A 14,741-nucleotide genomic window follows, 5' to 3' on the forward strand; every position below is an offset into this window, starting at 1 on the left:
TTACTGAATGTCAATCACAGTTCTGATCACAATTTCAACATTTATCACATTGATTTCATAATGACCTGACAAAATTTCATACTCCTTACAACTTTCCAGTAGCAACAGGCGTTGACTGTGGTTGAAAGTCAGCAAATGTCCATGTTGCAAACACAGGGGGAGGAGCACTGCCTTCAAGTGCATCTTGCCAGGCCACAAATGTTATCTAGAATAAATGTAAAGGTATGAACAAAAGCTATTTGCATTGTGAATGTGGAAAGTACATAAGATGTACCTTTGCAGGAAATACAGTTTACAAAACCATGTACGTGTAGTAAATAGCATTTAATATCTTCAGGTTGGCAATAGGCTCAGGCTAATTTATGTTGTAGATTTTCAGTTGCACACCCGTACTGTAGAAGAAAATTTGTCAGACATTCACTACCTCATAATTCAACCTGACCTGGCCATGTCTATTCTTACCATGATATAAGGGGGGAACATGCAAACTTCAGCTCACAAAACCAAACTATGGCACTTTGAACCTCATAGCTGTTTAAATACAAGCCAAAACGAAAGAGGGGGAAGAAGACGGATTAAAAAATTTACAGACAACCCCATCCAACACTCATTGACAGGCATAATCCTTCCAATAATAACCCATCTCATGTTTGAAAAACTAAGAACTTGGTGGTTTCTCAGACATCAGTATTATTGTGATGTCACGTAATGCATCTCTTTCTTAATTATTCCAGTTTATATGTACGAAAATATTAAAAGCACTACAGCAGCCACAGAATTCGATATGGTTTTACACAGTATTAGAGAAGCGAGTTAGGCTGGTTGGTGCGTAACGACTACAGAAGTAACTAATTAGCGCAAGAAACAACAGACAAGGTGAAGGCAACAGACAGGACTTGGCACTAAGACAGAACTCGGGCAACAGACAGGACTCGCCGAGTCCTGTCTGTTGCCTTTACCTTGTTCCTTGGTTTTTGCGCTAATTAGTTATATCTGTAGGTTATACACAATTTTAGACATACGTTTAAATGGTGAATCTAAACTAAATATCGCTGACAGGCACTTTTTATGACCACTCAAGCCTAATAAAAAAGAGCCTACACATAAAGAACTACACATAGTCAGCTTTGAAAAAAAAAAAAAAAGAAAAGGAAACACTAACCTTATTGAGATGTATCTCCAGAAAACTTTGCCCTTTTCTGACCAAACTAAGGCAGTGCTCATCATCTGCTTCATTTGGCTGGAAAGGATGGCAACCAAGCATGTATTACACTTTACATATCTGTAGCAAAGATGCACCGAAGCCAAACAGTGCTGTCATGTCAGGTTCTGCAGCTGACTTTTTTGTGCTGTACACTTCATGCAATAAAAAAAAAAATGAAGGTCGTAAATTTGTGAAAATAACAACTCAAGGAAGTTGAACAGGTTCCAATAATCACCTACCGCACAAACTTCGGTCACTTGAACTTGCTTGGATGGAATGTGGGCCAAATGCTTTTCTAAAACCTAGATTCAGAGTGCAGATGAACACAAAGTCCAAAAAACAAATTAATGCACAAGTTAAGCTTTTACATAAGTCTACCTAGTAAGCATGATGGAACACAAAATTAGGGACAAGAATATAAGACAGCATTTCTGTCATTACAAGCTGGGAGTTTGATAAACTCACCTTTCTCCCTGTTTTATTCTTAAAGAAATGTACTATCTCTGAAGTATAGTGCTGAGACAATTTTAGAACAATATGAAACAAACATTTCTTAAAACAAAAAAAAAAATTCTCTCATTGATCAACCTTCACCAAAAAAGCCCCAATTTGTGCATAAACATTTGTAGTGTCTCTTAGAATGGTGCCAGTGAAATTCAACAGAATATCATGCATAAATAAAATAAAATAAAATAATATCACATTAAACTATAAAGTTGTGATGCTTTGATACTTGTGTGCAGGCCTGAAGTATTGCCACATATAACCACAACGAAACAGGCCTAACTGGCCTAAATTAATGTGGAAACTAGCATACAGTTCAGAACCAAAATGACTCTTGGCGACACACTTTCCATGGAAGCATGAGATTCAAAAACAGTCACCTCAATCTTCTTAGCTTTCTCTGTCAGCAAACTTTGAAGCTCTTTAATACGAAGCCGTTCTTTTTCTATCACCCTCTGCTGCTCTTCCTTCAACTTTGTCATCTCCTCATAGCCATTTTCCAGAACAGTAGCTTGCACTTCTTTGTCAAGACACTGCTGCAGAAACACCAAGAGACAATGTTTTTCTCTAAAGTTAGGGCCTTAGATTTTCAGGTAAAGACCACTTTTTTTCACTTGTTTATTTTCGATCACATTACCTAATACACTCTTAGAGGTGTGCTGAATAATTCAGTATGTTATAATATGAGGTGCCGTAACACGCTTTTACTGCCAATCTGCCAGAAAAGTAGAGACAAACTCGCAGCAGCATTTGGACAAGGGTGATCAAATCAAGGCTATTCTGTGACTGCTATGACAACAGTAATTCAAACACTGCCTTTTAGACCTTTGCTAAAATGAATTCCAAATATGGCAGCGTAACATCAAATAAAAGACTGAAATCAGCTCCATGTACAGAGATTATCAGCTACTATCTTGCATTGAACATAAGTAGTGTTGTATCCTTTATCTATAATAAGCAGTCTAAGCAGTTGACAGAAGCACTTTTATAAGTCTTTTCTTGGATTAGTTTACCTGTTGTGCTCATCTGCCTTAGTTTATTAAGTAAAACCAGCCAGCCCAAGTGCAGGCCTTCTTGTACTGGGTTCTGTTTAGTGAACACACGTCATAAAGCTCTCCTCAGCCATAGATTGTTAGCATAAATCCTTTTTCTGACTGATGATAAATTAATTGCGTATATGAACAAAGATTGTAAGTAGAGCTGTGCGAATAGCAAAATTTTGGGTGCGAAGCAAATTCGAATATTGGAGTGTGAGTGCGAATCGAATCGAATATTTTTCGAATATTTTTCGAATACTTCGAAGTGTAATCGCAGCAAAAAAAGTTAGAGAGGATTCCTAAGCATATTCTTATGAGATAGCAACATGAAAGTGTTTCTTTTCGCTAGGTTCATGAAGTGCTGGCGGGGTGGTGTTTCATAGTTGTCTTATCAAGAATGAGGCAATGTAAAGGCCGAATTGTATTTATGTACATGATTTGGTGCAACCGAAGTGTTGCCGACAACACTTCACACGTGATAGGCAAAGATGCCATTTCCTCAGCCTCTCCTCCTCTTTCAACTTCTGTGGAAGCCCAACTGATGTGGCGGACAAGGGCATGCTCCCTGCAAGTCCGGAGTTCCAAATCGACCTCGTAGACGTCGACATATAAAAATGTTTGAAATTTTGGATGCTAAAAAGCTTCGGTTTCCGATTTTTCGGACTTCCTGCCCAAATTTCAGGTCCGAAACATCATTAATTGAGCCCCCACCTCTGCCACATCTTTCATCTCTAAGTTGGAACCAGCGTTTTCTTGAGTTAATACATTAGCGACCGTAGCGGAGCTTGAAAGGCAGCTTTGCCGCAATACCGGGGTGTGATGAGGTGAAGCATATTAAAAATCTAGGGACCATTTACAATTGGACGTTGACTGTGTCTTAGCCAAGTTCAACCGTAACGAAGCTTGAAAGGCAGCTTTGCCGCAATACGAGAGTGTAATGAGGTGAAGCATATTAAAAATCTGAAGGGGTCACTTATAATCGGACGTTGACTGTCTTGGCTAAGTTCGACCGCAACGGAGCTTGAAAGGCAGCTTTGCCGCAATACATAAGTGTAATTAGGTGAAGCATATTGAAAATCTAGGGACCATTTCCAATCGGACGTTGACTGTCTCTTGGCTAAGTTCGACCGTAAAGGAGCTTGAAAGGCAGCTTTGCCGCAATACAAGTGTGATGAGGTGAAGCATATTAAAAATCTGAAGGGGTCACTTTCAATTGGACATTGACTGTATTTGTTTTTGGGAAGTTCGAATAGTTCGAATAGTAAAATTCCAGTGCGAATCGAATCGAATAGCAAACACTATTCGAAAAATATTCGAAATTTCGAATATTCGCACACCCCTAACTTTAAGCTGAAAGAGCCACATGAAGCTATTTATATATGTAACTTTATATGGGAACACTCCCCCCCCCCTTTTTTTTTTCATTGAAATGGTGCATAGGAGAGGTTGGTGCCTTTACAGCAGCACTGACTACTCCTTCTCACTTTTTTTGGGAACCTTCGATAGCTCATTGGTATTTAAAGAAAAAACAGATATGATATGTTGTGGACAATAGGTACCCTTATTTTTAATAATTAAAAGCAACATATTAAAGTTAATTTTTTTCCAATGATGAGCCGGTGAGACATCACCTAAATTATACACCTAAAATTTTATAATATATCTATTACTGCCATGTTTGCACAACTGTTATAAAGTACACAGTGTCACACATATATATATGTAGGATGCATACATTGCCCACTTCCTGTATTTATGCCTTTTTAAAGCTGCAAATTTCAACTCAAATGGCAAATTCATTTGAAGTCCCAATAACAGGAATTAATCAGTAAGTATAAAAATGAGTTATATTAAGTGCAAGGCTATCCGTAACAAGGAACTATTGAAGCTTTTTCTTTAGGACCAATAAAACTGCTCTGGCGGTCAGGTTTCATGTGCCAAAACAGTGATTTGATGATTATCAGGCACGCTGAAGTGGGAGATTTCGGATTAATTTTGATCACCTGCGCTTTAATATGTGCCTACATTTATTTACATGGGCATTTTTGCATTATGGCCCCCATTGAAATGCGCCCATTATATCCGAGAATCCAATTCACACCCTCATGCTTTGCAGTGCAATACCATAGCTGCTAAGCCACGATTGGTTACATAAATGTAATGTAACGTAGTTGGTTGCATAAATGTAACCATCATGTTAAAAAGCACAGCCACGATGCTCACTTTACTACTCGCAGGACCGGAGGGACTAAGGCCATTTATTAGCATTGTCCCAAAAGCATTTGTTGAACTTTCAGGCAGGATGATTCTGTCCATCGACACGCTCTTGCTATGCGCATCCTGGAAAGAGCAAACCGCAAAAAAAAATGCCATCTGAAATATATGACGCTCTTGATTTAAAAGAGCCCTCCATCAAATGTTTAGACAGTATTAGTTTCATACTTTGTCTGTATGCACATAACTGCCCCGTGCAGCAGTGCAGCTGCTACCAAGGAAAAAGAAAACTATCAGAAAAAAAAAAGAAAACTGCACAATTAGTGAAGCATGAAGCATGACATCAACAGAAGCACGATAACCAATTGCACACATATGCAGGCTTTCTAAATAAATGTACTTTTTATCAATGCACGCACATGCACATTTGTCAAAAGGAACTTGCTTATCAATCCTTAACATTCAAACAAACTGCAGGTAAGCCCACAGTGACTTAAGTTCTTGTCCATATTCACATAGTTTTGTCGAGCTGCTCTCAAGAACTAGACAGCTGAGCAGTGTATATGTTTAAACTCACCTTCTGAAGGTCCTGCAAATCCTTCTGAACAGTTTCTAGCCTGGCTGTTATCTCAGCATGAGCCTTCTCAAGATTTCCATGTTCTTCCTGGAGACTTTGGTACAACTCTGTAGTCAATTATCCAAATACAGTGAATCTTTCAGAGCACTTAATATAGAAGCAAGAATAAAAACTCTATCTTATGACAAAAAAAACAAAATTTTAGGCGAAATAAATAATAAGTTATCCATATTTTTGCACCAAATTGCATTTTTTATATGCATTGCACTGCAAAAGATGTTAGCTTCACATCTGTTCGCATGAGTATTAAGTACAGCAGATTAAACTCGCCACAATGAGCCATTTCACTTTTTCCTGGAGTCACTTACCTATTCTTTCTGCTAGCTCTTTTTCGAGAGCTGCTTTTTCATCGTTGTCAGACTTGATAATTGCTTCCAGCTGAGTAACCTGCAACTTGAGAGCCCCAGCCTCTTCATGCCACTTATTTTCATCCACGTCACTTCCTTCAATGCTGAAAAAAGGAAAACATTACAGCAGCCAACACTCTTTTTAATAATCACATTGTGCGACCAACAGAAAACAGATCATCACCATTGCAGTGGATATAATAACAGTACCTGCAAAAGCGGACACTGAGCAGAAGTTACCAGAGCTGTGTTAGTAGGTCCTTGAAATGATTTTAACAGCTGTGTGCCAATGTATTAATTTGGTAGGAGAAGCCTTTGTTAAAATTAAGGGCCAACAACAAATGCTACACATAAACCTTGCAATTTATAAATCCTTTTAAGATAACACATACTTACTGATCAAAGTGAAATGACATACTATCTCCACGCATTTTCTCTCCCACTGCTGTCCAATCTATGCAAATCGGCTACTATGTCATTGAAGCTGCGACTAAAGCTAAAATGCTTACAATGAGCAGTTCAATGAATGAGACACCAACAACTATGCATGCAGGTTCAGCTCTGCGATCAGTATGTAAAATTACTTAGAAGAACAACTTATATTATCACCTGCAAAGAAGCTGCAGAAATGGTGATTTTTGCAATTAAGTGATTCTTTTTAGAGCTTCCTAAATTCTCAAGTCCAATAGTAAGCATATTTGCTTAATTATTATGCATTAGAGTGAGCCCTATCCGACTAGGAAGCTGGTGCATATCAATAAAAAAATGCTTAAAATTTTTATTTTCCTACCTGTTCAGAAGCTGTTCATTAGCAGTTTTCAAGATTTCATTCTCTTGTTGAAGATCAGCAAGTCGTTGTTCGAGCTGATAGGAAAAAAGAGCAGTTTTAAATGCACGGAGCCATGTCTAATCAACTTTAATTGAACTGAGTATGTTTAATGGTATTGATAAGCTTTTTCAGGACAATAGTTCTGAGATCAATCATGACAATGAAAATGACATGTACAGGATTGTACAAATCATATAGTCACTATTCACCAACCAGTGTGAGACAATATTTTTAACACTAGCAATCGTTTACTGTCTTGAAACCTTAAAGTAAAAACTGGAAAATTCTCAATAGTGCATGCATGCATGGACAATGGTGGGCCATTTTTTCGTTATGACTGATACATGCATTGCGCAAGAGCTCATAAAATCAACATACAATCAGTAGTCTGACATACTGGGGGCATTATACAGATGCTATCTCATTCTTCATTTCTCATAGAGCTATCTTTTAAGCATTATATTATCGCTCTCTGTATATGGAAGACATTTGAACAATGAGAAAGAAAGCATCTTGCCCAGTTCCAATAACCTACTAGGGAGAGAAAGCAAGAAAAAAAAAAAGTCCCCAAGGGTAAGAAGAGCTAAACTGCAATATTTACTAGAAGGCATGATCAAAATGCCTACCTCTGCAAGTGCCTTCTGCATAGCCTCGCAAGCACTCAAATTCTCTTCCAGCTGAAGATTTTTTGCTTGCTCTGTTCTCAGTTGGGATGCCAGTTGATCTACCTCGCCCAACAAACTGCTGTTGTGAGCACTCACTTTCTCCATTTTCTAGGAACAAAAACGATATTACATACAACTTACCAGAAGAAGAACTCGGGTGTCTACAGTCCACTCAAACACAAGAACTTTACAGTATATTGAACTTTACGCAAATGCAGCAACTCAAAATTACAGGATCTATGAGACTATGCCAGAGCCTCACACATACACAAAAATCAAAGGATGCTACATCAAATTTTAAGTCAGTTTTAAGTCCCCGCCAAGATGCTAAAACTCAAGTAAGCCCTTGAATAAATACACAGGAGCTTCTTAGGCCTAAAATAAAAAGTGCACCAACAGAAAAAAAATTAGGAAAAAAAAACTCACACTCATGTTGTATGTGCTGAAAGTCAGAATCGCACTAAACAGTGCAGTTGTGCAGCAGGTGAGACAAGGGCTATGAATGCATAGCTGTTGTGTACTGAATAATTCATTGCAACTGAAACAAAATATGTGCATTAAAATACAGAAGAAGCTAAAATTAATACAAAAGGCCAAGAAATATTGTCAATGTAAAAGTGCACAGAGATACAAATAAAAACTGAAGGCTTAGGCAGTAAAGGTAGCAATTATTAATGCTAAGATTATGCCAATTTCCAAGAGTTTATGCAGAGCTCTTTCATCCATCTATAATCTTCATCAGCTCAAGATGGTGGTAGCAGTGCTATGCATTGAGCTGTTGCCAAAATAATTTCCATAATATATAATAATATAATAAATGCGAGGGTTTTACGTCCCAAAACAACAATATGACTATGAGGGACGACATAGTGGAGGGCTCTAGAAATTTCGACCACCTGGGTTTCTTTAATGTGCACCTAAATCTAAGTACACGGACCTCTAGCATTTTCACCTCCATCGAAAATGCATCCACCGCAGCCGGGAGTCAACACCGTGACCTTCGGGTCAGCAGTCGAGCTCCATAACCACTAGACCACCATGGCGGGTGCCAAATTAATTTCCATTGTCAATAAAATTCTGTATAAATATTTCTGCATATATAAAAACAATTGTTGGCACATGCTCAGGCAAGCCCAAACTTGAATCTTGCTATTAGTTATCGCCTTCATATCTGCAGAGATAGCCTCCCACCTTCCAGTTAAAAATAAATACCTTGATAACACAATTTTATGGCTGTTTTAGCCTAAGAGCAGGATAATCTCACTATCCTTTACACACAAAGTTTAGCACTATATCAAACAAAACCTTGCTAAAATCTTCCTAGCATTTTTAAGATTGGGTGTTGCCATATTTGAGACAAACATAGTTTTGCACTTCCAACTGATGTTGATTTAGATATAACTTGTTGCAATTAGTAGAGCCAATAGACAGCTTTACCATGTGAAACATGGCAATAGCACTTTGGTGTGAACACTGCATCAGAGTTAGATATATGCACATTAATGGCGAGGTAGCCACCTTTATATGATGGGTGAACTAAAAACTGCCTCCTGTGCATAAATCAATAAATAGCACACAACTGGCTTGATTACCTCCAGACTTCCACACTGGTAAGAGAACATGCTGTGATATAGTAAGTCCAAAAAGTACCACATAATCAAAGAACAGAGTATTTCCAAGGCTTCTGAGCTAGCTGTCTTGGGAATCAAGGCAATTTCGTCTCGATGAGTAATCTGGAAGCTACGCAGGGAGGCATGACAAGGGGGAAAGAACGTCACATGTGCATAATGACCTTAAGCACGCACCATGAAACGTGATCGCTCCTCTCCCGGTGTTATTCCTCTGCACGCTAGTATTGGTTCTGTATAAATTTAGCACACTAAAGAGCACGGTGCCCGGCATGTTACTGAACATGTTACTAAAGCATTTAACATCATAAAAAAATGTGGCAATTTTGGAACAATTTTTCGTAATTTAATCGACACTTAAGGAGTTAATATGTTTGGGTCTGCCTATGTTCATGTTGAATCTACAAATATTGTTGCAAATGAATTTCGCAAGGTGGCGGAAGGGTTATAAAAGAGATAATTGACAACCACCCGTTTGTAGCACAAAGCCGCAAGGATTTCTGACAGATCCACATGGATTTCCTTGTGGCTTCGTGCTACGAACGGGTGGTTGTCAATTATCCCTTTCTACAAACATTGTATGACTTCGCCCACAAATAAATATGTAACATAACACTTAAGTCATGCACATTACATACAGTTGAACCCAGATATATCGAATCTGATGGGGATCACAAAAGAGTTCTATATATAGGTAATTCAATATCTAAAATATATTATGCATAGAAAACATATTCAAGTGGTTCTTACAACTCCTCAATATACACAATAATTCGTTATAATATGTGGTTTCAATATATGCGGGTTCGGCTGTATATGCCCATGCAAAAATAAAAATGTGAAGTGCCAAAAAAACATCTTGTTGGCGTAGTCAAATAACGGAGAAGGGACAGATAATGCATAGGTTAGAAGGGTAAAGTGAAAGTTAAGACCAATCTTATTTTGGGAGAAATAGCAGCTCGAAATCACATCAGAATTAGGCAGCTATGCTTTTTGTTCAAGTCCGTATTAGCATTTGTAGCACACCTATAAAAAGCAACTCATAGGAAGCACACTGGTGTTAAGATGAAGACAGTTAAGCCAAATTTCCAGGTATAAACAGGGTGTCTACCGACCGGGAAAACCGGGAAAACCGGGAATTCTCAGGGATTTTGGGTAGTCTGGAAATTCTCAGGGAAAACTCAGGAAAACTGTGCTCACATCAGGGAAAATCCACAGTAACTTTATTGAAAGGCAACGAAAGTCGCGGTAGCGCTGGCTCGATATTTTGTGAACGCATTTTTCAAATCGAACAGCTGGTGCGGCTGCGGGGAAGTGGCGCACCACGATGCTGTCATCGCCTTCGGAGCGGTGAAGTGGGAGAGAATCCGGCTAATGCGTGGCATGCGGGAACCATGAACCACGACACATCGTATCGCGCAATGTTGTCAGGGTGTTCTGTGACTGCGCGGTGTAGTTCTGTATTTTCTCGCGTGTGCTGTGCGTCAGCGCCCAATATGGTGTTTTTGTTATCGCCGCGTGTCAAGTAACAAGCATGATTAGCTGTAGAAGCGGTAGCAGTAGCAAGCTTGAGTTATCTTGCAAGCGATCGCGATCGTTCAGGAAGTGGATCTCTTCGATAAGGCTGGTATCTGGCAAGCCATCCCGATCGGCAAGAAAAAAGACGACGCTTGTTGGCTGTTATCGGAGAGCTCACTCGCTCTGATCCCGAGCTTCAAAGATGCTATATTTAGGACTCCGTGAAGAATAGAATAAATTTCCAGGCGAGAGCTAGCGTAACTAACGGGCCCATTCACAGCAAGTGAAAGCTTTTTTCTTTCTTTTTTCCCGATCAGGGCACTGCTGAAACAAGTTTTAGGCAGTCGGCCGATATTTTTGGGGGCTGCAGCTCGCAATTACAAGCCACACCACGTGGATGTTTGCTACAAAGCCAAATTACAAAACTTTTCAGAGCCAAGGCATAGTGGCGACCAAAATTTGCGACACCAGCACGGGTCCCATTTGCTCGATTCGGCGCGCGATGTCGGAAAACAGTAACGTTTCCACCATAATCGGAGGTGCCGTAATTCAGGCTGTTGCCGTGCTTTCATGCGATCTTAGCCCTCAGCTATATTGCTTTTTTTTGCGATAGCAATTATATAGACACTCCGACGCGAATTTTTTGCCTTCGCCATGCCTTCGCCGCGCGTCGTATGCTCCATGCGCGAGTGAAAGCGCGCGAGCGCTGCCGACGAACGTGGCTTAAGCAGAGATTAAACGAGCCGACCGTCTCGTTCGCGCGATGGGCACATGGAGATAGGAGCCGGCGGGTTGGGGAGGTGGGGGGGGGGGGCTGTGTGAGTTCGACAGGAAGTGCGTACTTTGTACCAGCGAGCGTGGTCGCGTGCGCCGCGGTATCTTTAGTGGGAATCAGCAGATGGCTCATACCTTTACAGGTGTTGTGCTCTAATTGCAAAACTTCCGTTGAAGCCATAGCAGTGGCGGATCCAAAGGGATCCGCCCACCTTAAGCCAGCCCCCGCCCCCTCCCTTCAGTGCCTGTCGTCCACCTCCTTTGTCAGGCTGCCTGTTGAGTTTGCCCCCTTTTTCAGGTTGCTTCGCCTGCCACTGCCCAAAAGGGGCAAAGAGAATCTTGTGCCTGCTCTCTACCTCTCTCATCGCTCTACCTTTTCCTGCTTCCCTATGCACATTTAGAACGAAGGCTTCTTAGGCACCGCGATAATCCCCTCTGGGCAGTTGTAAATATGCGTGACCCACCAAAATGCACTGCTGAGCGGGGGCTTCAGCCTTTGTACCCCCCCCCCCCCCATTAGGTACTTGAATCCGCCCCTGAGCCATAGATAGGGCACTTCTCTTAGTGCAGCGGCCTCGTTTCCTGAAGGAGCGAGCTGCTAGCTTATGTTCATATAAAATTCCTCTGTTGCTATCGGATTTACTATTTTGCTCTCGCGGTGAAACTGCGACTTTTTTTCTATCGTGGGATGGTTTTCGATGTTTTGCGTTCGTGGAGAGCAAATGGTTCGGCTGGGAAACATGGTAGCAAAGCAGAACAAGTGCAATTCCACAGTGCATTAAACCTGCATTTGTTTCGTATTTACATGTGACACTCTGGCAAGGCATCAAAGGCTCAACACCTCAAGCTGCACCTCAGGCTCAACAAACTGATTTTTTTTCACACAAAAAATAAAAAAAGTTTTTTCATGTTGCCATATTAGTCAAGCACTCTTGTGCCATTTTCAGTTTAAGATTAATCCTTCAGTAACTTTGCCTTGCATGAAAGGTTGAATTTCAGTTTAACGAAGTTTCGATATAACGAAGTGAGTTGCCGCTTTTACGAACTTCGCTATATTGAGGTTTAACTGTTCTATGTACTATTCAAATGGGATTAAGTCGTTTTTATTTTCTAACTTGCATATTAGAGAGTGACATCACCGAGCGATATGGTCTCTACCCATCTTGACATAAAACAAAGTTCTGCTTCACTCAGGGAATTCTAGCAAAAACACTCAGGGAAAACCTGGAAAACTCAGGGAATTTCGAAAAGTCAACTCGGTAGACACCCTGTATAGGGAAAAATGTATGAACAGTCCATTGATGTCTCATAGATCCAATACAAAAGAAAAATGCACCTTGCATGAAATGCTACTTCAATTAAAACAAACTACTTAAGCTCCCATAAGGCTCGGCGAGAGGCTCGGATCAGCAGACTTGGAGGAGGCAACTCTGCTAGCTACGCAACAAGCAAATGGTAATTCTGCGGGCATAAACATTTATGCTAGCATTGACGATGAAGAGGAAAGCTGCAAGGCTGGCACCATACAGAAAAAATAATTGTGGAGGTCACAAGGGAAGTAAATTGGGCTAGTTGGTTGCTCGTGATCGTAAAAAACAGCACAAAATCCTTGAGGTGCCTCTGCAGGCTTATAATTGGGCATTAACATTGCAATGGAGTCCCAAGCTTCACACATGATGTAGCTGATAATACTTTCGTGCATTTTTTTTGCCAACAAACTGAGGACACAAATAATTTTTTTTTTAGAAATCTAAGCGGAACACATCAGGTCTTGCAAATAAAATCTACACAGCCCCAGAAAGCACCAATTCATCAATTGCTTAAGAGTGCTTAAAACAATAAATTGAAATTACTGTAATTTTAGTACGACTAAAAGCTTATAATTAAAGTTGTTTTTGTAGACAGTTCAGCCAGAAGACATTTACCTTGTCAAGAGCTTCCAGCTCAGATTTGAAGGTTGCTTCTCTGAGAGCACAGTGTTCTGCATCTCGTCGTAAACTCAAGATATCCACATTTCCTTGAATGTAGCGAACTTGGCCCTGATTCACCTAAGCGTACATTTAGAAAGCAACACCAAGCATGAATGAAGCAGAAAACTCTGAACTAGAAGTGCGAAGCCAAAAATGACATGTCTTATCAAGATTAACAAGATTATTATTTGCACTACAATGTCTAAAATGAACCATAGACGCTAGGAATGAGCGAATATTCGAGCACTTGAAACATTAGAACGAATGTTACAGTATTCGAATTCGCTAGGACACGAATTTAAATCTTTCGAAATATCAAAGTTTTCAAAACGAACGAATAGATGTACATTTGATCGCATGTAACCCCCCTGAAAAGGTGGTTTCACTGCAGCGTGAGGCTGCTGTGAAAGGGTGCACCCAGGGAAAATCCGCACTGCCACAAAGTCATACATGAAGGTGAATGTACACCCGCCCACAAAAGTTTACAGAACGTAGGCTCCAGTGAAAATGCAAATTTCTGCTCTGTTAGTGCATGGCACGCCTAACCTAGCAGGCACCACTACAGGCTGGAACATCTATTTGGAGGCTATATTCTCAGACAAAGCGGGAATATAGGTTTCTTGGAAATTTCGCATTCCACAAACTTTTGGAGGCACGAGTACATATTACCTGAACCTCGATTGACTTTTTTTTTCCAGTTTAAAGGTGTGTTATACAGGCTTATATGCACTAAGTATAGCACATTTTGAAACAATGTATTTTACCACTTATAACTTGCACCATACTGCTATTCAAATCTTGCTACTACTCAAAGTTGCTTCCACTTCACTTCAAACCAACAAAGTGGCATTCACACAAGCCTAGATCTAATTCTCAAAAATATTGTACACATTAGTTGGGTCCTGAGAAAAATGCTCATTTTTCTTTATATGTGACATACACTATTCGAACTATCCAATTCGAAATCATTCGACCAAACCTTTGAGTTGGCGTCGAACCTCGAACTTACTATGCCCCCATCCCTGGATACTAACGAACTATAAGCACTTTATACAACAGAAATATAAAATCTGCTCTCTTTTCTTTCTCTAAATGTAAATAAATTACCACATGAATAACAAGACAAGAAACTTAGTTGTATTCCAGTTACTTGCCTGCTCCTTCATCTCAGACAATTCTGTTTGAAGTTCCGCTTCCCTAAAGCGTGCCTGCTCAGCCACTTCAGCCAGCTGTAAGCGCTGAGATTCCACGACTGCTTCGCTGCATCGGTGAGTGAGGAAAACCACAGGCCACGGTGCACGTACAAGAAAACAGAAGTCAAGGATGGTTATAATTACTATACTCTCACTTTCAAGTAAGCAACCTTCAGAGTTGCTTGAGCTCTTCATACTAGCAGATACTTTTATGAATTTTT

The 14,741-nt window shown here is 40.1% G+C and overlaps 1 protein-coding gene across 7 annotated transcripts in view; it reads right to left on the reverse strand.

Annotated features, from left to right (window-relative positions):
- Positions 1–14,741, reverse strand: part of LOC119404388 (protein fantom) — a 60,841-nt gene that overhangs the window by 36,396 nt on the left and 9,704 nt on the right. For 5 of the 7 annotated variants that reach the window (XM_037670908.2, XM_037670924.2, XM_037670914.2 and 2 more), the window contains 11 exons: positions 14,482–14,587; positions 13,283–13,405; positions 7,399–7,545; positions 6,734–6,807; positions 5,905–6,047; positions 5,537–5,643; positions 4,969–5,085; positions 2,089–2,244; positions 1,444–1,506; positions 1,163–1,240; positions 90–205 (listed from right to left, as the gene is read on the reverse strand). In XM_037670908.2, the coding sequence (XP_037526836.1) occupies positions 90–205; positions 1,163–1,240; positions 1,444–1,506; positions 2,089–2,244; positions 4,969–5,085; positions 5,537–5,643; positions 5,905–6,047; positions 6,734–6,807; positions 7,399–7,545; positions 13,283–13,405; positions 14,482–14,587 (1,230 nt within the window). Of the gene's footprint in view, positions 1–89; positions 206–1,162; positions 1,241–1,443; positions 1,507–2,088; positions 2,245–4,968; positions 5,086–5,536; positions 5,644–5,904; positions 6,048–6,733; positions 6,808–7,398; positions 7,546–7,863; positions 7,976–13,282; positions 13,406–14,481; positions 14,588–14,741 lie in introns of all 7 variants that reach the window. The other 2 variants (XM_037670940.2, XM_037670916.2) reach the window with 2 other exon arrangements.

The sequence above is a fragment of the Rhipicephalus sanguineus genome, chromosome 1, assembly GCF_013339695.2.
Source record: "Rhipicephalus sanguineus isolate Rsan-2018 chromosome 1, BIME_Rsan_1.4, whole genome shotgun sequence".
Lineage (NCBI taxonomy): Eukaryota > Metazoa > Arthropoda > Arachnida > Ixodida > Ixodidae > Rhipicephalus > Rhipicephalus sanguineus.